The following is a 24,053-nucleotide window of genomic DNA, read 5'->3' on the forward strand; positions in this document are numbered from 1 at the left end:
CTTAGACCTTCAACAGTTTAATAGCTATTGATCGCAGCTGTCACCAAGGCTTCACTATTTACACATGTGGTGAAAAGACAACATTTGTCTCCATGAGCTATGTGGTGATGAGACGGTGCATGGCTGAAGGACAGCTGAACATTGTGGAATGAAAGAAGAGGATTCCATCCATTTCATTTCATTAAACACATGAAGGGACTGCACTCCCACAGCTGATGGGAAGTGAGAGGCCGTGAAGGTTCCTGGCAGAACTCATCAGCTTTACATTTGAGCTGCAGGTATTTTCTAGTGTGGCTCTCAAACAGCCTCACAAAAAGACCCAATACTGCAGCACTCACTCTATTATTCAAGCTTATCGAGTTAATGACTTCTCAAAGGAAAGTTAAGGGTATACACACTTGACCTCCTAAGAACAATGGAAGCAAGCTTATCCGAAATGTTTTCCATGTTATATGAACCATGATCTGCAATGAGGAGAGCTGATGCAGCATTTTCATTCATCTGTTCTTTAAAACTGAAGCTGTAAAAAATCTGCCAACCCTAATAGTTTTGCAAATTATTCTTAAAGTAACCTGGACAGATGAATGACAGATTGATTGGCCAATAGCCGAAAAACAATCTTGTGCTCTGCCTTCCTTCACTGATTGGAGGTTTGATGGATACACTCACCCGCTTGGTGACCCGAGGTGCCACCACTGACCTCTGGGCTGGCATGCTTACTCCAGGGCCTTGCTGATATAGTAATTAAAGTTTACACAAAGGTATATTAATATATATATATTAAAACCTCTATATAAAATGTTATAATAAATACAGATTTTGGGGATAGTATTTTTTATGTTTTTGAAAGTCTCTGTATTTGTCCCATATAATACTGCAATTTAGTCGAGTATTATTACCATTTTTTATTTTCTTTTATATTTAAATATATTTTAACGTCATTTACTCCTGTGGTGTGAATTTTCAGCATCATTGATCCAGTCTTCAGTGTCACATGATCTTCAAGCAATTATTTGAATATACTGATTTGCTGCTCAATAAACATTTCTAATTATAATTAATGTTAAAACCGTTGTGGTGTTTTTTTTTTTCAAAAACATCTATGAATTGACAGTTCAAAAGAGCAGCATTTGTTTGAAATAGAAGATCTTACTGACCCTGAACTTTTAAACAGTTGTGTATTTTTAAACTGAACTGCCTATTAAACTGATTCCGTAAGACACATCTGAGGGAGCGGGAAGTAATGTTAAGTCACATTCCAACAAGAAATGTCTGTATTTAGTTTGTTAAGAAATTATCTTAAAAAATTGACAAAACCACAACATGCCATTGTAATCAATTCAATCTGTGATTTAACTCTATGACCCAAACACAGGACGTTTACGGCAGACTTCACCAATAGCCAGAGTCTGTTGACTTCTATTTGTACCATATCCTGTAGCAACCCTGCAATTAAGTCAATTTGTTCAATTTGAGAATTACCGACTTTGACCACATCTTTTGAACGGTGGCTTCAACCCAAACCTTCGGGCCTGTGAATCAATAGTTCTCATCAGTACATCCCACTATGGCAATAACAAAGAGCACTTTCAAAAGGGGAAAGTCACTAATGCCAGTCTCCTACAGTCTGTCTTCAACCTCCTTAAAAAAGGATATTAAATCAAATGTGACCTCCTACACCTACAACATTAACATGTCACTTCCCTTTAATCAATTTTCATTAGTTTTCTATTTAAAGTAAATCTAATATTACTGTGCTATGCCTCAAAGGAGTTAAAGAGAGAGCGAGACGGAGCTTTCCACTGACAAAATTAGAAGTCTCTCTCTATCATAACAGATGTCCTATAAATCCCTATAAACTAAAACTGGAGCATAACAGCAGATCAGCTGGTGGAAGCTTGATTATTCCCTTCTATTCACTTTGACTCAAAGTTAGTGATGTTTACCAGCGTTCTGGATCCCAGACTAGAGCTACGCAGAGTCTCCAACTCTTCCGTCATCTTGGAGGCCAGAGCTTGAAGGTAGCCACGTGCATCTTTCTCATCGCTCACCCTACAAAACAAACACCGTCGTTAATTTGTCTATTTGACCACAATGTCACCAAACCAAGGCATATATTTTATTGCAACCCAAGATATAATTCACTCAAAAATCATTATGTGTTCCACTAAAGAGAAACGAGATCTTTTATTTTTGGTGAATTATCCCTTTAGTATAAAGTATTTTCATTGGCTACATAGGAGTCACATTCAAGTGAATGTGAGGGAGTGCTTTCTTACCATTGGATGATCTCAGCGATCTGTGCTTCCCAATGCGCTACGCTCTCTTTCTTCGATGCCAGATCCTGGAGCTCGTCCTCCAGCTGCCTGTTCTGAGCCGTCAGCTTGTCCACAAAGTTGCAAAGCTGCAGAGGAGGAGATTTACGGATCAGTTCAAGGATTGAATATTACTCCAAAAACTGATACTCAGTGTGGCCTCCTGCAATATGAAATATGGTGTCCTACCCTGTCTGTTTCTAAAGTGAGTTTACGGTTTTCCTCACGTTCACGTTCATACTTCTCCTTCAGAGCACTCATGGCCTCATCCATCTCAGTTTGCCTGTGGGTACAGAAATAGGTCTGGAATTAGTGATCATTATGAGTATTTTTTTATTTTTTTAATTGCTAAAGACAGCTCTAACAATACTATTTTTAAATATCATTACAATATAGTTTAGTGTTTTTTTGTATTTTTGCTCAAATAAACGCTGTCTTGATATGCATAAGAGACTATGTGTGCAGCATGACTTTAACAATGTATGCAGTATTTATTCTAAAAAAAGATTTACATGCAAATTATTTTCTTAGATTTAAGCCAGTTCTAACAACCTCACTGGGGTTAAATATCAGCCAAATAATCAACCTGGCCAATACATTTGTCTATCACTAGCTGGAATCAAATCTTTTTGGTGTCAACCCACGACCTGGACAGGTGAAAGTACAGTACCGCTCTCTCTTGGCCTTTTCCAGTTTGTCTTTGAGCACCAGCAGCTCTTTGTGCAGTGACAGCTGTTGACCCTCAGAGTCATGGAGCTCCTTCCTCATGTTCTTCAGCTCTGTAGTGTGGCTGGCATCACGTCTCACCAGCTCCTCCTCATAGAACAGCACCTTCTTATCCAGCTCTGACTTCAGCTTGGTGAGCTCCTGCTGGGTCTCTGAACTGGGACCTGAGGCACGACCAGTTCCCTGCTTGACCTGAGAAAGAAACTATCTGAGTGAGAGACATCCAGAAACAGCAGAGAATTTACATATATTCCAGTAATCAACGGGTTAATTTACTACGATTAAATTATTTTAATCAATATAGAGCCCTACAACTATATACAAACATAATGGAGAGCACAGAAAGAGGAGTGAGCAAAGAGGCAAAGGAGAGAGTCTTCTTGACTTGCATGCAGCAGGAAAAAACAAAGGAGAAACATCCTGCTAAAAATAATCCCAAAGGATATCCTACACATAAAGGGAGCAAAAAGAAAGACAGGAGGGAAAGCAAGGTGACGTATGAGGTTAACAAAGTGGAAGACAGTAGAGAGGTAGAAGAAACCCCTGAGAAAGGTAAAGAAAAGCTGAAGGAAGAGGAAAATGAGAATCTGAAAGAACCTGTCAAAAACACGCCATATTAAAGTTGGCTTTTAATGTACACATTGATCATTTACTGAATAGACATAGACCAAAATTTGGGTTATTTTTTAATTTAAAAAACTGCTTTCCTTATGAGGCTAGAAGGAAATTAGTGGAGAGTAGCTTTTCATCTGTATTTGATTGTGGTATGCTCGTGTATTTATATGCATCTTCATCATTATTAAGCGGGTAACGTGATTATGTTTTGCTTGTGGTGCAGATTCACGTACTCATAATTGTATACTTTACAAATCATTGGAATGGACTTCTTTATATTATGGGAGGAAGCTGCATATGTCATGTATATGTTCATTGTTAAGGCACTGTTAGACAAGTTGCCTTCTTATATTTCAAATCACCCAATAGTTACTGTACTAGATCTCAATCGTACATTCAGTTAAAACTTCTAAAGCTATGCTCTGAATTAGGAAAAGTGGTTTGTTTCTTTTCATGCCCCCTGGGCTTGGAGTGATCTGTAAACTTGGTTGAAGTCAGTAGAGAGGCAGTGTATGAATGAGTGACCTCTGACCTTGAGCGTCTCCAGCTCACTCTCCAGCTGTTTAGAGTAGACTTCACTGTGCTCTCTCAGCTTGCGCTCCTTAGAGGCTTCGGCACACGCATCCTCCAGCTGAGACTCCAGCTATTACACACACACACACACACATAAGAAAAACAATCAATATTGGGGGGGGGGGGGGGGACTTGGATTTGTATAGACATTCTCATAAACCCTTCAAACTTGACCTAATTTCAACTGCACACACCCCTAGAAATGCCATGTCTTTGAGCACTAAAAAGATCCTGACATCAAGAACAACAATTTAGTTCGCCCCAAGACACTTCCGCCTTGTGCATGGGCGAGAAAGAAAAGAAACATAAAAGAGAAGAGTGTATAAATAGGGGAGGGTCTCAATCCAGCTGCAGTCAGCACTGCGGTCAGTGTCGCTCATCTGGCTCGAGTTAGTCACTGAGGTCCAGAGGAGGTCATGGGGTCCGTGAGTCCGGAGGGGGCGGGACTGGGTGTGAAGACATTCCTGCTGTCGTCTAGGGAGGTTTGGAGCTGTTGAGCCTGTCTCTCTCTGGAGGGTGGCTGATGAACTTCAAAAATGTGGAGCATTGCATGGCCTTATTTTCATCTGACCGTGTCCTCCGTCAGCCTCAGGGGTGTTAACATGATGATGCGGAGTAATAAGCACTGCACGGCACAGGTTCAGGATACCAGGATGACACATGCAGCATAAATATGTCTTCCAGATTGAAAGCCCCTGACAATTCATCTCCATTTACTTTAAAAACAGATCCAAAACAGCCATAACATTACAAGACGGGGCCGCGTGACCCCGTTCAATCATCCTGCTCACCTCTTTGCGGGCCTTCTCTGTTTTGCGGATGTCCTGGCGCATGGCGTCGATCTTTTGCATCACCACCTCCATCTCCTCCTCCTTGTCCCGCAGCTGTCTCGACAGACGCTGTTTCTGTGAGCGCAGCTCGGCCATGCGCTCGTTCAGCTCCGAAAACTCCTGCATGGCCAGCTTCCTCTGCTGGTGGGCGTCCTTCAGCTCCTTGGTCTGAGACTTCAGGCGATCCAGAGACTCCACCAATTGCTGGAAAGAGAGAGCAAGAGAAATGGATGAACTGGGATGGAGGGATGAGATCAGAACACCAGAAGATGTGAAAACGATCACACCGAGTGTGCGAGAGAGGAGCAGTGGAAGGAGAGAACGAGAAAAGAGCGGCAGCGCCTGGAGAGAAAGGACTGAAAAGAGGCTGAGTGAGAAATAGAAATCATCAAGAGGATTGGGAACACACGCTCGTAAGGAGAAACGAACACAGACAAATCTTACAGGAAGTATTTTTGACTGAAAACAGGCTGCCACGGAGAGCTTCGGCGTACTTCGGGTACAAGTCAACCCAGGGCTCTGGGTCAACAGTCAAGTGGAACGGTTCGATTAGCTAAAAATGTGAAACGTGGTGAGAATCATGACCTGCCCTGTGTGAGGGGGTGATGACATTAATCTTAATGAAGCAGGCCAGTGTTTATGAACTTCCTGAAGAGGACATGTAATCTTCAGCACGAGGACAGGAGAACTGTTCTTTGCCAATTATGTTATCTGTTTCATGCACAGTATACGGCAAACTCATTCTTAAGGAGTTCAAGTGGATTTTTACATCTCAGTATCTTTGCACAGCAGAGTTGAGAACTGAGATCCTGTTCTTATTCTAAACAGCTTCAGTTTTTTTATAAGCATTGATTTTAATTAATTAAAACCATACAGCACATTCTTTTTAGTGAATCAAACAAAAGTTTTTTACATTTAAGACAAACTGCAGGTGCAGCAGATATTTTCTTTCTTATAGTGACCTACACCTGAGAGTAGCAGATTACTGACAAAGACAAAACGTGGGGTACATATCTATTAGCTATAAATTGGATTTTAAGAGGGTGTATAGATTTTCAAAATGTTTGTTTCGCAACATACAAAAATAATCGTTATAATGGAACTGTTAGAGCTCGTTAAAATCGTAAAGACAACCAGACAGGCCTTTTGGTTGTCATCCAGGAAGGAATCTGAACAAATGTTTATGGGGCTGAATTTGTGAGCATAATTTCTCTTATTACAAGAAATCGGTTCTTGCATACAGGAATGGCTGGTAATTCAGGTCTCCAGTCACCCATACCTTATGGATATCCTCTTTCTCCAGCTTTAGAGCTTTAACTTGCTTGTCCAGTGCCTTTAGTTTGGAGGAGGAACTTTCAAAGTCCTGTCGAAGAGTCACTGCCTCCTCGAGCTGGTGCTCCAGCCTATCAGAGTCTGGGGAGGGGAAGTCACACATTCAAGTTAGCTTGAATGTTACTGATTATCTGACACAAATGCCCAGCCAAATAAGCAAATTAGGCAATTCTGATGCGAGGAAGTGGTGTTGACTTGCAAACTTGCAAACACAAAGACTTATGAGTGACCAAAGTTAATCTATAACATAGTGCGTGTATGTAGTGCTTTGACATGACTCATAACAGACTTTATCATATCATATATCCATTGGCAATGATTGGGAGACCCATTACCTGCCAGTTTCTTTTTTAGCCGATCGATTTCCTCATTGAGTTTTTTAATCTCTCGATCACGACCAAGTGTGCCGGCCCCACGCCCAGAGCCATGGAGGGACTGAACAGCCTGAGTGGATTCTAGAAAATCATGTGTGGAACAAACAATCAGTATATACTCAGAATACATTTAACTGATGGATTTACAAAATTAATCAGAACTGCTAACTAGGGCTGCATGATATTGGGAAAAAATGACATTGCGATATTTTATTTTTCTGCGATATATAATGCGATATGAAATCTAATTTTTTCTTACAAACAAAAATGGGCTCGCTCACGCGCGCTCTCTCTCTCTCTCTCTCTCTCGAGCTCGGTCTCTCTCACTCTTTTTCTCTGCTCTGTCAAACTGACAGGACTTGAAAACACATGCAAATGATAAACTTTCACTCTATGATGGTTAAGCTGTGCAATTAATCCGCAAATCACATTCGTCAAGGGCCGGGGAGCAGCTGGCCCGTACAGTTAATGAATAACGGATCAACTACGACAGCCTACATCGCACATCCTGCGATGTGACTATTGTGGATTCGTACATCGCGATATCGATGATTAAATGACACATCATGCAGCCCTACAGCTAACACTAAATATATAATATAACAATAGTTTAAAAGTGATAATTCTGCCGTCATTTGCTCACCCTTGTTTCCTTTCAAATCTATAAGACTTTTGTTCATTTTTTAAACACAAATGGAGATATCTGAATGAAACCTGAGAGGTTTACGTTGCTACATTGAAAGTCAACATCACCAAAATTTTGTTGTTTCAAAAAGTTCATAAAGAGATTGCAAAAGTAATTTATATGAATCAAACCAATAAATCCAAGGTTTATGAAGAGACACCTTCACTTTATATGAGGAACAGATAATTTAGGCTTTTATTCACATGTGCTCAGTTCGTATGGAATACATTTACAGTGTCTTTTTAACATTTTGGTGGAATAGACTTGCAATGGTGGGACAGAAATTAAAAACATCTTCATTTGTGTTTCAAATGTGAACAAAAGTTTTCTGGGTTTGAATGACATAATTGATGACAATTTAAATTTTAGCTTGAACCAACGCTTAAATGCTTTCTAAAGATATCAGGTGGAGTTTATGATTATTACCCTGCAGCTTGCGGTTGAGCTCCTGTTTCTCCTGCTCCAGACAGCGAATCCTCTTCTCAAAGGCTTCCACCGGCAGACCCCCATCCTGGAGATCCTCCCCAGCACCTCCATCTGCCAGCGCCACCCCCCTCATGCTGACACGGTCTGAGAAACGGCTCTCCGTGGTGTAGGTGAAGCCCACGAAGGGCAAGTGCTGCCCGGTGAAGCCCGTGTGAGATACTGGGGGAGCGATGTCCTGTAGAGGAAAACGGAAGAAGTCAGAGGTCAAATACAAACAAGAGGGCACTCTAGTATAATCAAGGTTTAAGACTAAAAAAAATTCCTTCAATGATAAAAGCATTTCAGAGTTCAACCAACCGGGTTTTTTAGCACATCATCGTCTACATCAAAGTTGGAGGTGTCTGAGGGTGAGCTGACGTCAGGGATGTACGGTGCCTCTGTGTTGCGAATGTTCCCCCAGTCGATGCCGGAGAAGAAGGGGTGCTCCTTGAACTCCTCGATGCCGTGCTGACCCAACCGACGCTCTCTACTGCAGATCAGCCGCTGGATCAGATCTTTCGCATCCTCGGAAACATCCGTGATGTGAGAGGGGAACTGGAACCGCTCCTAAATAGTGCAAATTAGACCAGTTTACTTTAAACATCAATATTTCCAGATTTTCCACCCTAAACCACTACTCAGGGCTGATCAGATAAAATTAAGGCAGTTGTGATTTTATGAACCATGTTATGAGTCCCAAAGGAGTTAGAGCCAGGATGTTATTTCCCATGATAATTACCTTAGGCTTTATTTTTACTGATTATAAATATACATTTTTAATGGATTCACTGTGGGTTCGTCAACCGTTTTGTATAAAATGACTTCATTTTGCTGGAGTTTAGTGCTGTTTCTAAATCATGTTACCGGGTGTCCGTTAGATCACAACGAATAAATTGTACTTCACACGCACAGTAACTGAAAATTAAAACTGTTACAAGAAAAGGCTCAATAAACGATCACACAGATATAATACACTACACATCAATATCTCTGTGCTTTGAACTTTTCTATATGCACTGTGACTCAACACACAGAGGTATGGAAATTCTACATTGATAAAAAAAATAAAAAACAAATACAAAACCTGCGCTGGTATCAGATTGGTATCGGCCGATAATCAGAATTTTTCGTATTGGATCAGTTCTGAAAAAATGGTCTCGGTGCATCCCTACGAAAAACACAATGATGAAGCAACTCACCTCGTGGTTCATGATCTTCCCATAGGTCTCCACCAAGGATTCAGCGTAGAAGGGCGTCTCACCGTAGAGCATCTCATACATGCAGACGCCAAGAGACCACCAGTCACACTCCGGCCCGTACTTCCCCATGCCGTCCTCCATGGCCTGCAGGATCTCAGGGGAGATGTAGTCCGGGGTGCCCACTGCCACTGATGACTGGACCTGCACAGGGGATGACAGGAAGTGATGTCACAAACTCGGATGAATAGGTCTTCAAATTAGTCTTCCAAAGTTTTAGATTCAAATTAGACCTCCCTTTTAAGACTAGTCTAAGCAGTTTATGCAACTGGCCACAGCACATATGCAGCTGAAAAACTAAAGCCTCGCTTTTTCCTTCTACATGCTGCTGGCAAAGACACACACACACACACACACACACACACACACAGAGCAGTAGATAAAAGCTGTTTTGGCCTCGGTCTGGTTATCAGTGTGCTATGGTGTCTCAGTGAGACAGAGGGGTGGGCAGTGATGGGCTTTCTAATTAGCCCACCCCTTCTAGGCCAGCAGTGCCAAAAGCAGCTCTATTAATGTCAGGAGCAGAGAGAGAGGCAGTGCTTTGAGCCAACAGATGGAAACCACCCTGTAAGGATGACAAATGGACTCTGCTTTTAGATCGAAGTTGAGCTCTTCATCACATCCTCACCGTGCCATCTTGCATCATCTTCAGGCAGGAGCCGAAGTCAGCCAGACGGATGTGACCGTTCATGTCCAGTAGCACGTTGTCTGGTTTTATGTCCCTGTAAGGACAGGAAGTACAACATTTACGCATGAAATAACTCAAGAGGAGCTTTACAAAGCAGTGGTTCTTAACCAGTTCTGCTTCAGAAGTTTAATATTTTATAATGGACATAAAGTGATCAGTGACCAAAATTCAAATGGTTTAGCACATGAAAATGTCAACAAAAACGAAAGATGGGTAAATATTCATATTAAAATTAACTGCATTGGCCCTATAATATGTACAATTATTAACCTTGCTTATAATGACCAGGAAAATCTACAGTTTTGGTTTCTAAATGTCTCTTGAATTTCAGTGGTTTCATACTCTCAGTAGTTGCACAAATGCAACGTGGACAGCGGGAACCGTGATTATCTTCATTGCATGTTAACATGTATTTAATGAAGTCTAGGTTGTGTCATTTTTCTTCTAATTTAAAACATCTGTAGTTTTGGGTTTGGAGGATGATGGTATATCATGCATCCTGTCCAGGTTGATATCTGGCTAGATTATATTTAATGACTGATGAATCTGCTCCAAAATATTGGGCATCACTTTACAATACGGTTTCATTTGTTAACTTTGTATATTTGTTTGGAATTTCAACCAATACATTTAAAATAAATGAAACATGTTGTTTACATTTGTTAATATGCTGTGAACATACGATGAAAATGTTTATTATAATAACTAACATTAACAAAGAAGAAATTCTGAGAAATATGTACACTGCCGTTCAATAATTTGGGGTCAAGTAGATAATTTTTAATTAAGTCACCCAGGCTACATTTATTGGATCAAAATTAGTGAACATTTTTGAAATATTATAATTTCATAAGCCTGCTACATTTTCATTTTTACATTACTGCATTAATTACTGCAATTAAATTAATTAATTTCATTGAAAAAAAATGCAACTTTTGACTGGTAGTTTAAATATCGTTAGCTCATGTTAGCTAATGCATTTTCTCTGTGCATGTTTACACTGTAGGTTGCATATTATTATTCTCATTTACCATTCAGCATAGATCAGTGAAGAAGCTCCATGTTACAAACCCATGTTACTATAAAGGTGAAAAAACAGGATACTCCGTTCATCACACAGCTGATGCTGCCCTGCACTGTGAGGTGTTATTATCACTCCAGTGGGCAACCCTCTCTGTGGCTGCTCTCCAGGGGGGCTGTTTCTCCATGTCCTGCCTTTGTTTACCCTCCCCCCTTCAAACACACTCAGTCCCTGTCTCTCGACGACTGGGCCACACACACAGTGCCCTCTGATTCACAGCCCTGGCACCATGGTGAGCACAGCGGGTACAGAGTAAACATGATGTCAAAACTCATCACACACACACACACAGACCATTCACAACCTCACTGGGTGTCAGTAACAGCACGAAGGGTTGTACTCATGGACACGTGTGTTTACAAGTGCTTGCATGACTTTAGTCAGCTGCTTTGGCCTGACAGGCTGGTTACTGTAAGTGAGAATGATGGGATGCGTTTATAAGGCTGTTATGATTGGTTGGGGAAATAGAGTTAATAGCATAGTTCAACTCAAAATAAAATGAGGTGAATTCAATAATTAACTCAATACAAACCTATTTGACTTGCTTTTGTCAATGAAACACAAAAACAGATGTTTGAAGAAAGTTAACACTGCCCTAAAATGAAAAATAGCTGAAGGGATTACAAAAAACATCACAGAAGTATTTCAAATAATCACATTTTTAGTTTAATTAATGCACTTTAATCTAAATCTTCTGAAGCAATATGAAAGCTTTGTGAGAGAATGAGACTTGATTTATAACAGTAGCCGTTTTTATTCACTAGCGTGAATTTTCTTGATAGGGTCACACAATTTGGGAGAAAAAATAAATCGAATTGCGATTTGTTTTTAATTGATATCAATATTACTATAAAATCTAATTATATGACTAAATATTATTATTATTATTAAAAGAATATTACACAAAATAAGGATATTTTACACAAAATATTACTATTGTAATTTAACTGTAAAAAAGAAAAGAAAATAAAGAATACAAAAAAAATCTTACAATAAAATACAGTAAAATTGGATAATAATACTTATATTTATGTCTTAATTTCCTTAATTTTCAAACAGAAGATGATGAGCTTTTACTGCCACATGTTGCGTTTCCAAAGGTATTTGTATCCCAAAAAAGCAGTTTGTTTGGGGCAGCATTTACTGTGAAACGTGGTGCTTGGAAACACTAAAACACAGGATCATGAGCTGCTTTGGTGTAAAAGTGCTGTGCATCACTCTAAAGCACTGCAAGCATTCATTTAATTAAATCATAGCTTTTGCAGTTCCATAAACACACTAAGCAATATCACTATTCCGGTTTTATTTTGATTCATCCAGTGCTTACATTTGGCCAAAACTTTCCATATGTGTTGTATATAATGTGAGGGTGAGTAAATGACCTATTTAACGTCGCTATTGTATCAGAGGTGAAGCCTTCTCAAGCTTCCACAGAAGGAAGGAAGAGGGGGCTCAGCTGGACCGGATGGCAGTCCAGGACAAGCAGCCAGGAATAGGCCCCTGAACCTGAACAGATCTGCAGCCCAGAACACCACAGCCATCTGAGGCCATTTCATTAAATGTTTCATGTGGGAGTGGACATGTGGGTGAGGTGCTGTTGATGTCCAGAGCACACATCACTCAAACCAGGGTAATGACCACTGCTTCTGAATACATGTTCAAACACTGGGGGAGAGTCCAACATTGGGCAAATTTTGTTTGGGCATATCGTTTTGTCTGGATCCAGTCTTGTGTTAAAAAAACCAGACTATCAGCGCACATCACTGCTTATTCAAGCTAAAAACAGCCCACTTGAACAGAAAGGGGTTACCTGATATTTAAAGTGACCCGCCACAGTTTGCTTTTTACAGACTTAGGGAATGGTAAATCAAAAACATTTATATAACTCCTAGAAAAAAACTCAAACTTTGCTGATAATACCAGCATGAATTCCCAGGGTTACATCCAAGTATCATAACTCCTAGGTCATGGGTTCGAAATGCATGAGCCGATTAAAAAAACAAAAGTATGCCTTCAATGCAGTGCAATTCACTTTGAGTAAAAGCGTCTACCAAATGCATAAAAGTAAATGTCTGAGCTGGTTTAGTGTCATCCAAGCAGCATGATCTTTGTGGTAAACGTTTTGGCTAAGGAAGTCCTGTTGGTTAAAGCTAAATAAGAATCAAGTCTGCGTTTAATTCTCCCTTCACACACACAAGCACACTATCTTGTCACCTGTGTACGTAGCGTTGCTGATGGATGGAGTGGATAGCAAGCACCATCTCTGCCACGTAGAACTTGGCCATGTCCTCCGGGAGTCGGTCCTCAAATTTACTAAGTAAGGTCAGCAGGTCGCCTCCCACATAGTAATCCATCACCAAGTACTGCAGGAGGAGACAATATCATCTCTTATCACACAACACCATTCAGTTACACAAACACTGACTCAGCACTTCATAATATCCACCGAACGACATCAAAGAGTAGTATGATTAACAAATATTTATCACACAGAATGCACTATCCCCCAGGACTCTGTATTAGTGTGTTTGAGGGTTGTGCGCCACAAGTAATCATCATCAGTCACTTTGATAAACATGACATTTTCATCGTGGCCAATTTTTCAATGCATTATTTCACTGATAATTATTTAAACATCATAAAATTAATTACATGTTAATTCCATTAACTATATATAGCTTAGAGGTTTTATCTATAGCTAGCTTACCTGACTTGTTTTAAAACTCACTGAATGACACCTAACATTAGGTTACGTCTGATGAGCATACAGTGGGAAAAATATGCCCACTTTACAAAAAAAATAAATAAAATTTACGCGTCTATAATTTTGATGGTAGGTTTATTTTAATGTATAGAGACAGAACACCAAGCAAAATAATCCAGAAAAAAACACATTACATAAAGGTTAGAAATTTGAGGGAGTGAAATAAGTATTTGATCCCCGAGCAAAATTTGATTTAGTACTTGGTGCAGAAGTCCTTGTTGGCAAACACAGAGGTAAGATGTTTTTGTGTAGTTGGTCACCAGGTTTACACACATCTCCGCTACTCTTTACAGATCCTCTCTAAATCTTTAAGGTTTTTTGGCTGTTGTTTGGCAACTCAAAGTTTCAGCTTCCTTTACAGAGCTCCATACCAAGGCCGATGGATGGTTAGTTTGTATTTCTTCCATTTCCGTATAATCGTACAAACTGTTGTCTGCTCCTCACCAAGATTCTTGCTGATGGTCTTTCAGCAGATCTACAATCTTATCTCTAAATCCCTTTGACAGCTCTCTGGTCTTGCCAGGTGGGAGAGGTTGGAATGGAAGATATTGATTGTGTGGACAGGCGTCACATACACCTAACGAGCTGACATTAGGAGTAACTTCTTAAAGTGGCAGGACTAATCTGTGTTTCACATTGGCACATGACCATCTGTGGGAGCCAGGATTCTTGCTGGTTGGTAGGAGATTCAATATATTGATATTTTGACTCTAACTTTATATAATGTGTTTTTTCTGGATTTTTTGGTTGGTATTCTGTCTCTATCCATTAAAATAAACCTACCATAAACATTACAGACCCTTCATTTCATTATAAGTGGGCAAAATTACAAAATCAGCAGGGGATCAAATAAATATTTTCCCCATTGTAAGTGTGTTTAGGGATGAAGACACATACCAGGTAGTTGTCATCCTGGAAAGCGTAATGCAGAGTGGTGATCCACTGGCAGTCTCCGTTCACCAGGACGTTCCTCTCTTCTCGGAAACAAGCCGTCTACATAAGATGCAAGATGACTTATGACATCAAACCATTCAAAAACAATATTTTGTTATATACACACTCTGCTTTGAGAACCATTGACACAGCAACCCAGTACCTGAATTTGAAAGCAGATTTCTCTATTTTGGTTTAATACTGAAGAGCTTTGAGTCTCACGAGACTATTATTATTATTAATTTTTGGAGCCATAGTTTTTAGAGATCCAGAATGAATGGGTAACTCATACAACATATTAAACTGCATCCACCTGCAGTGATGATGTACATGGCTTTCCCATTTCAAATGTTAGTCTTAGATCTTATATCTGTTTGAACTGGGACTCCAGACAAGTGAGGAGGAATAAAAAGAGCCCAGTGAAGCTCAAAGAGGATTACTGACAAGCCAAAGTGACAAGTTCTCCTGACATGCCTATGGGAGGCCCGTGGGCACTGTCAGCACTGATCGGGCTGAAACTGGGGCAAGAAAGAACTAGAGTAGAAAGGAAAATGACTTTTCACTCCTAAAAAGAACCTGTTCATAAGAGTCAGTTGTTCGTGATTCATAGATGACACACTAGTCATATTTGCATTCATCTGATGAAACCATACATAAATGCACATAATCATATTTTTGCTGGCAGCTACTTTTGAAAATGCTAAGATTTATTTCCAACACCATTTTAGTTGCAGCCTGAAGCCCTGAAAAATGAAACATACGATAATGAGCCATGAACAGAAATCTGTTTACCTCTGCCCTCTTCAGCATCTCCCACTTGTTGAGGATCTTCATGGCGTAAACACGCTCGGTGTGTTTCATCTTCACCACTGCAACCTAGACGAGATGAGATGAGGAGTTAGCCAATGCATACAAACAACCTTAAAAGTCAGCATGTGTGGGGAATTTGACCAGTTTTATGTTCCTGTGGCCCACTTAAATTGAAAACCCCACAGGGGAAAAGAGTTCTCTGAATGAGATGCTTTTGATCTCTGATGCCTCTGAAAATCAGATAAAGGAAAAGCTGAGACTTAAGACTGCTGACTTTTTGCCTAAAGAGAGAGATGGCACTGAAAAACCGGTTCATTTAAGCCACAGGACTGTAGCGCATCAAAAAAATGTCACGGGTGACTAAGGTCTTCCCTGCAGGGGAAGTGACTCAATATTAGGAAAGGTGTTATTCATGTGGGGTGGGGACAGCAAACACCCTGTCTGAATGAAAGACACACCCTTCAAGGAGGAGACGCATGAATGCAGTCATAATACAGTGAGGGACTGTGATATTAGTGACTGACATAAAACAACTATTAACAACTAACAATAATTAGCAATGTGTGTTAGGTTCATGACTCAAAGGAATAGTTCACTCAAAAATGTAATGTACTTTATTTTTTCCCACAAACCCATATTACTTTATTTTGTACTTGGAAGACAAGAGAACATATATATATAAAAAAAAAAGAAATACATTTTTACACCTTGGCAATTGAATCGCCACTGGCTAGTGAATATTTTAGTTTTAGTATACTTATTTTAGTTTTGTAAATACACTTTTAACATCAGTCAGTCAAGCTTTATAATAATCCAGTATTATTTAATAAAACTTAATCAGAATTAAACCTGATAACCATGTTTGAATGCATATTAGTCATTTTAACTGAACATTTTAACTTGAGTGGTGGTTGTTTTTTTCTGTCATTCAATGTTTCTGACAAAAAAAAAAAACAATTGGGAAAAAAACTAACAAAAATACTGATAGGATAATAATAATACAATTTCTAATAATAAGAACTATAAAACACACTAAGGATTAATGAGCTGCTGGATTCATGAATATTAATCAGGTTTTGTGCGTTCGCTCGAACTGAATTGCTGAAATCAAAAAAGGGACGGTAATAGGTGAGCGCCAGCCAATGAGATTGCGGTTTGCACATTAACTCCACCCACTACCGGAAAACCCAGCTGTTCTTAAAAGCTGAAGACTTCCATAGGAACGCCGTTATTTTGACAGGAATATTGTTTAAATGTAGTACGTGAATTCTCTCTCTCTCTGAACAGAGAAATATCACAGATCACTTGACGGAGAGTGAAACTCTGAAGCCCTCAGTCAGAGTGTTTGCGAGTGAAAATATATCTGTGCTAAACTTATACTTAGCCTCAGTGGCGGCTCCTGCCAATTCTCTCAGGCGGGGGCAAATGTTTGCTTGATTAATGAGGATAGGTCACCCATTCAATTGATGAATTGAAGCAATGTCATACGTGTTTGGAATAGCATACGAATAAGTTAATTTCTGTGGAAAATAAGCCTTTAAACAGAGCAGGAGCTGTTTGTTAATCTACAATATAAACATCTCAGTGAGATTTCATTGTTTACCCGATGACTTTTAAAGATAAAATTCTGTGCGTGACCAGTGTTATTCTGCTATCTTCTGTCCACTGGCTTCTTGTGACCGTCCAGTTGGCAAAAGTTAAGTGGAGTCATGAATTTCCATGTACTTTGCTTAGCTGCTCGGGACACGTCACATGATTTGTGTTTACCCTCGGTGGAGGAACAGTGTTCCCCTCACGTGGACCCACACCCAAGTACCTGCCCACAGCTCAACGTGCTGCGTCAGCAAAGAACACAGAACTAACTTTGCATACTCTAAGGGCAAATTACGAGCCCTGCTGCTGTTTTCGCTTTTCGACTCCCTTTGATGTCCTCTGGAGTGTTTTTGTGCATGAATCAGAGTATTTGAAAGGTCCACGTTGACGACAAACTCAAAGAGAAGCTTAATCACACACATTCTTCTTATCTATAAGGCTCCTAACCGCAGCAGATAACTGACCTCATTACAAAAACAAACCAACCCGGAGTGCTCAAAACCCCCTCAATTCCTCCTCCCTCCGAGTCTCATGTCCTATTTCCCTTTCTCCTTTTTTAGACACACGTTTTCACAAAGGCAGTCAGCTTGACCTGATTGAAAATGCTGGGGAGGTCCATGGAGAAGGAGAGGGAGCAGGTGACCAAAGTGGACACTGCAATGAGATTGTCACCAACACACTCGTGTCCAAAAGAGAGAACATGTACATAAGCCATAAAGTCCAAGGGGATCAAAGGTCAGAGTTCACAGAGTGATACAGTGTGGCAGGTGCTAAGCAACAGTGCAATCCTGAGGACAAGGAAGGGGTTGCATTGCTCTGAATAGACAATGTAAAATTTAAAACTGGCTTTGGGTCGTAATTGCGCAAAAAGTGTGATAAGAGCTCATTGACTTTCGCCCTAAAAATTTTGGCAAAATAAAAATAGAGAAAAAATACAAATGAACAAAATATTTTAATCAGCATTTTTTTATATATCATAAAAAGATTAAAATAATAATAATAATAATAATAATAATAAAAAAAATAAAACCTTTGCTCAAAAACTATGGCATATGGTGCAGATCAACACTAAATTGCTTTCTAATTTATTTTTTTTTGCCTATTTTACCTGATAATTCCAAGACAGTCTTAAGTTACTCTGGATAACTTTACTCTGAGTAATTTACCATGAGTAAAATTCATTAAACGATAACATTCTAAATAAATGAATGAACAAAAATTAAAGATAAATTAAATGCTAAAAATGTGTGACCAATTAATGCAATACTGCTGAAACAAGAATGTAAATGATAACATGATAAAGCAAGTGACAAAAAATGATAAAGCAAGTGACAGTCCTATGAATTATACCTACACTCTCTCACACTGGTCCTGCGACATCGGACCATCTCAAATCAAACTTCCATAGTGTGAAAAAAAAAAAAAATGGCTATGATGTCAATGGCTACCAGCATCTGTTTTTGTTCCCAACATTCTTCAAATTATCACCTTGTGTGCTCAACAGAAGAAAGAAACTTATACACATTTGGAATATTAGGGTGAGTAATCGATCCCTCTTTAGCCTTGTGAAAACTGGAAAACACTGATCTAAACAGTCTTTAAATCAAATAAGACTTGTTGCAAAATCATATCAATTACAGCGCTCTTTTTGTTATATAGCACGTTTGATTTTGGGCAACTGTATCAGGACCAGAGTGTGGGTACGTGAATCCATCCTCAGCCTGAAGTTGACAAACAATCTTAAAGGTCCTATGACATGAAAATTTCACTTTTTAAGGTTTTTTAAGGTTAATATGAGTTTCCCTAGCCTCTATATGGACCCCAAGTTTCTAGAAATTTGAATCGGTGTAAATTGAGATTTTTCTATCTTTCTCTGCCTTTGAGAAAATGGAAGCTCAAACGGGCTGATCTTGAATTTCCTCGTTGTGACGTTGCAACGAGAATTGTTACCTCCCCTTTCTCTGCTTTGCCCGCCCAAATATTTACATATAATTCAGCACAGGCGTTACAAACAGACTTATATGATATGGATTCGACGGCACTGGCACAAACAGTGAGTAACAGTGTTCATTAATGCCTGATCTGCGATCAGTGATTTCTGATGTGTGGCTAATCATTCAAGTTCACACAGACTTTCTTTCTAAATCGTTTAATACTGATGCATCAGTGAATCAAGCAAGTGACTAAACGTTCAACTTCGCGTTGTTTCTCTTAGTAGCATGAAACAAATCTGTTATTTAAATTGTGATTTAACTACAGAGAGCGATCAAAGAACGCTCGCTTTTTTCCGGAGCTGTTACACATCGCGAGTATATCTGCACACTTGCCCAAACTGCCGTTACAATGAATGACGCTGTTATGCTGCACAACGGAGCTCTTACTGTATTCATGTATTTGCTGTTAGCTGTGGTGAAAGCATTTTGTGAGATAACATGTTGCAATAATGACGAGATCACTGCATCCACGCGATAAACAGACTCTGTCTACTCAATGCTCATCACTGCAGCCTTTCATGTGATGGGAAAAGATCGAAATTTTTTTTATATAATCCACACTTCCACGATTTGTTAATCTCGACAGCTGTAATAGTAAAAAATAAAAATAAAAAAATAAAATAAAAAGTTATATATTATATATAAAACGTTATATTTGAGAGGGGTTTCACATGAACGCATTTCGAATGCAACGATGTCAGCCAATCACAACAGTTGTGGTTTACTCAGAGTCTCACAGCAGACACGCCCCTTCAAACAGAGCATTCAAGCCAGAGGGCTAATATCAGGATCTAAAAATGCTTTTTATTTCTACATTTTAAATGTAAAAATCATACTAATAATATAAGTACACCTAAGAGAACATTAAAAAGCATTTTAAGATAAGGAAATGATCCATGTCATGGGACCTTTAATTATGTCAGTATACCTTCAGAGAACAGAAGCCGCTGTCTTCTCTAAATCAATTAGGAGGACAGGGTTTGGTGTACTTTGACCTAGTCATTCTCTACATCAGTGATTCACTGGACTAACTCAACAGAACAGATCATCAGCGCTCAACATCAACACGTAGAGCTCTCACTCTGTAGCAGTCATTACTGGCGGTTTTGTCTGGCCTGTAGTGACTCACTGTGACGTTATGTAAAAAATGTTTGCATCAGTCTAGTTCTCCTTGATTCCCCTCCCTATTCCATGTTTATCATTTTTGTTCTATTCAACATAATTATTCAGAGTCTCAGGTGAGGCAAAAAGGAGTGTCATTTAAGTATTTCAACCATTAGAATCGACCACAAAAAGCTAGTATTTAAATGGACAGTTCTGTCAAAATAAAAATGCGGTCATCAAATACACTCAATCATGTCGTTACAAACCCAGAAGACTTTCCTTTTCCAAAACGTACTGCCAAGCTCCAAAAATGACAAAAAGTGGCATAAAAATAATTATATTGACTTCATATAATTTATTTCAAGTCTCTTGAAATCATACATTATAATTTATCAATTATCATCATCACTTTGGCAAATTCCATTTTGTACTGCTGATCATTTGCGGTCATCATTAATATTTTACACATAGATACATTTAGATTCCTATTTTAACAATTCACTTGCAGCACTAAAATTACTAAAGGTTTTAGTTTTCCATGGTTTCATCTATTTAGAAAAAATGGGCATTCATTGGTAAACTTAAATTGCACTGGCTAATAAAATCGGCCAAAATTTTAATATAGATTACTCCATACAAATGAGAATTCAAAGCCATGGCAGAGGAACAGATAATCGGTATAGTATAACCACTTAAAGGGGACCTATTATGCTCTTTTACAAAGACTAGATTTTGTTTTGGGGGAATACTAGACCATGCTCTCAATTTAAATTAATTAAAATACCTTTCTCCCCAGCCCAGGTACAAACAGCTTGATTACTTCCGGGTTTGATGAAGGTCCGCCGTCTGAAAAATGCTCTACCAATGTGGCTCAGTGGTAGAGTATTGCGTCAGCAGCGCAAAAGGTCGTGGGTTCAATTCCCAGGGAACACACATACATACTGATAAAAAATGAAAAAATGTATAGCCTGAATGCACTTTAAGTCACTTTGGATAAAAGCATCTGCTAAATGCATAAATGTAAATGTGATGTAAATGATTGGTTAGCTGATTGGCAAACAGCTTAGACAGTGTTTCAGCAAAGTTCCGTTTAGGATGGTGAGTGTTGGGCGATATGGTGATTTTTCAAATCGTCATATCGTCAGCCCGTGAGATCAACGATACACGATATTACAGTCAGTCTAAATGTTCTGCAAAATCAGTCAATGGATTAAATAAATAGTAGATTTCAAGTATTCAAAAAGGCTAAGTTGATATATTTGGAGTAAAGCTGAATTGAACTGATGCATCAGTTATACAGCGCTCCGGACCAAGCGCCCCATGACGAGACCGACGCACCGCCACAGAAACAAGAAAGAGATACATTCTAACATCACTGTGGCATTAAACTCAGTTAGTGAGGGCTCGGTTAAAATATTGCACATATATAGGCCGTTCAGATTATTTGTTAAAGTGCAATCAAATACCTTACATCTGCAGTCGATGTACGTCTGTTTGTGGATGGAGACATTGTAACGGCCAAAACTATGCATTTTGCATGCATCACATTATAGTCCTGTGTTCATGAATATAATAAGGCAGCAGAGCGAACTTATCCATAGTGGCTCTCACGTAGTTTGTCTTTACTTTATTTGTAACACTAAGAAAGAGTTAATCTCTCATGTATGAGAAGAGCGCGTTGTGTACCAGCCAATAAATGTGTGGAACACTAACTCCTCGTTTTCGATCTCTTTCATTTCATGGATTTAGTTATCCGACTCAAAGCGGACAACTGCAACTAGGTCTAATCCTCCTGTGCACTCGCTGTGTGTGTGTGTGTGTGTGTGTGTGTGTGTGTATGTGTGCGTTTGTGTGCGTGTGTGTGTGCGTGTATGTGTGCGTGTATGTGTGCGTGTATGTGTGCGTGTGTGTGTGCGTGTTTGTGTGCGTGTGAAATGCGGTCCTGAAGTGAAATAGCTGGGCAGTTTGATAGCCGAATTATAAGACACCTAATAAAAATAGTAATAATAGTTATTATTATTATTATCTAATACATTAATAGGAAAATGAGCCTAATATCGTCTTGATTATCGACAGAAACATCTGCTTACGTCGATATCTCTGACTATCGTCGACACACGATACTATCATCTATTAGAACACCCCTAGGATGGCGTCAATATGTATGGCCATATCAATTTAAGCAAGATTCAGACCCAGAGAATATTAAACAAGAGGATTGTGCCAAACCTTTGAATGCACAGATATTGCTAGACAAGAAAACTTGAAGCTACGGGAGCTGCTCTTCTTCTTTGTAGTTGTCCTGTCTGAACCAAGCGTTCTAACCATGACCTTGTCCCTCCCCAGCCCCACAACCACTCGAATTTCCGTAGGTGGGAACTGTTTTAATTATATTCTAATGGGCCGCTTTGTGAAATCACAAAACCCGGAAAACAATGCTGTAGTGCAGTGGTTCCCGACCTTGTTCCTGGAGGCCCCCCAACACTGCACATTTTGCATCTGTCTGACACACTCAGTTCAGGTCTCTACTAATGAGCTGATGATCTGAATCAGTAGTGTTTGATTAAGGAGACATGGAAAATCTGCTGTGTTGGGGGGCCTCCAGGAACGTGGCTGGGAACCACTGCTGTAGTCCAAATGAGCTGTTTGTTGTAGTTCTTTAAAAGGGATTTTTTTTAAACGAAATATCTCCCATTGGAATGGACTTTGAGATTTGTAAATTATTTTTTTAAGCATAATAGGAACCCTTTAAAGTCATGATGTAACGGAAGTAGTGAAATATCTTTTCATTTCATGGAGACTTAAAGGGATAGATCGCCCAAAAACAGCTCTTCATCAACAAATATTGTATGGCTTTAGAAAACTGGTAATACAGTGCAAGAGTAGTAAGGATCACTTTGAAGGTACTTATATGGTGATTTTACATCCTTACTGAAGACTGAAAGCTTATTTTCTGTTCTGTTCATTTTCTGACTACAGTCCATGGTCAGAAAATTGTGCTTTTTGTTATTCTAGTAACTTGACGGTTCTTATTTTTATCATATGAAAAAGAGCAGCTTGAACGTTCTGTTAAACATCTGCTTTGTGACATTAGACTGAAAAAAAAGTGCTAATTTGCATTTTTTAAATGAACTATACCTTTAAGTAGTCCCAAATTCCAGGACTTCAGCTGGGACCACGCCATCAATCATAAACAGGAAATGCAAGAGATTTATCTGGAAGTACATCCTGTAATGTTAGAGCCACAGGAAACGGCTGGGAGAGGGAACAAAACAGCAGCACTATGTTCACACATGAGTCCGAGTGCTCTGAAACCGACACAAGCTGCAGCACACACTAACAATAGCCTGGCTTGATGACAACACAAAGACTGAAAAATACTCCAAAGATCTGAATCATCATTAAAACCACATGATGCTCACACACACACACACAAAGCCCAGTGACTGAGAAGGAAGGGTTATTGAGGTCCCGGTGGCTGAGGAGGGGACAACAGCACAAATTACACGCGTAAATCACTATTTTTACTAAAGTCACTCCTTAGAGACGGTTCTGGTTTCCTTAGCCTTTCCTGGAAGCTGCACCATCCTGCCCTGCTTCCTGTGCCACAACTGACATTCCTGACTGGAATCTACGGTAAGGAGCCGAACTTGGTTGTAAAGATCACTTAAATTAACACTTCATCTGCTCACATGTACATCCTCTTACCTGTTTTTGTCATCAACTAAGAGACAGTAAGCATTAAGTGGAAGCAAATCGAAACTAATTTATAAACGAGTAAGTAAACACTGGGACTTAACCACAGACCAAGCAAAATAAAGTCTTAAAGAGCTTCTGAATTAGGGCTGCATGACATTGGGAAAAAATGACATTGCGATATTTTATTTTTCTGCGATATATATTGCGATATGAAAT

At 39.4% G+C, this 24,053-nt stretch overlaps 1 protein-coding gene across 2 annotated transcripts in view; it reads right to left on the reverse strand.

Moving 5' to 3' along the window:
• The window catches only part of LOC127938655 (serine/threonine-protein kinase MRCK beta), a 61,568-nt gene that overhangs the window by 14,405 nt on the left and 23,110 nt on the right, over nucleotides 1-24,053 (reverse strand). For both annotated transcript variants that reach the window (XM_052535427.1, XM_052535429.1), the window contains exons 3-17: nucleotides 15,430-15,513; nucleotides 14,602-14,697; nucleotides 13,155-13,303; nucleotides 9,800-9,893; nucleotides 9,115-9,315; nucleotides 8,234-8,482; nucleotides 7,877-8,111; nucleotides 6,727-6,846; nucleotides 6,339-6,472; nucleotides 5,021-5,263; nucleotides 4,189-4,299; nucleotides 2,986-3,233; nucleotides 2,505-2,598; nucleotides 2,280-2,404; nucleotides 1,947-2,052 (exon numbers count right to left, since the gene is read on the reverse strand). In XM_052535427.1, coding sequence (XP_052391387.1) covers nucleotides 1,947-2,052; nucleotides 2,280-2,404; nucleotides 2,505-2,598; nucleotides 2,986-3,233; nucleotides 4,189-4,299; nucleotides 5,021-5,263; nucleotides 6,339-6,472; nucleotides 6,727-6,846; nucleotides 7,877-8,111; nucleotides 8,234-8,482; nucleotides 9,115-9,315; nucleotides 9,800-9,893; nucleotides 13,155-13,303; nucleotides 14,602-14,697; nucleotides 15,430-15,513 — 2,289 coding nt within the window. The remainder of the gene's footprint in view (nucleotides 1-1,946; nucleotides 2,053-2,279; nucleotides 2,405-2,504; nucleotides 2,599-2,985; nucleotides 3,234-4,188; nucleotides 4,300-5,020; nucleotides 5,264-6,338; nucleotides 6,473-6,726; nucleotides 6,847-7,876; nucleotides 8,112-8,233; nucleotides 8,483-9,114; nucleotides 9,316-9,799; nucleotides 9,894-13,154; nucleotides 13,304-14,601; nucleotides 14,698-15,429; nucleotides 15,514-24,053) is intronic.

Source organism: Carassius gibelio, chromosome A20 (assembly GCF_023724105.1).
Source record: "Carassius gibelio isolate Cgi1373 ecotype wild population from Czech Republic chromosome A20, carGib1.2-hapl.c, whole genome shotgun sequence".
Lineage (NCBI taxonomy): Eukaryota > Metazoa > Chordata > Actinopteri > Cypriniformes > Cyprinidae > Carassius > Carassius gibelio.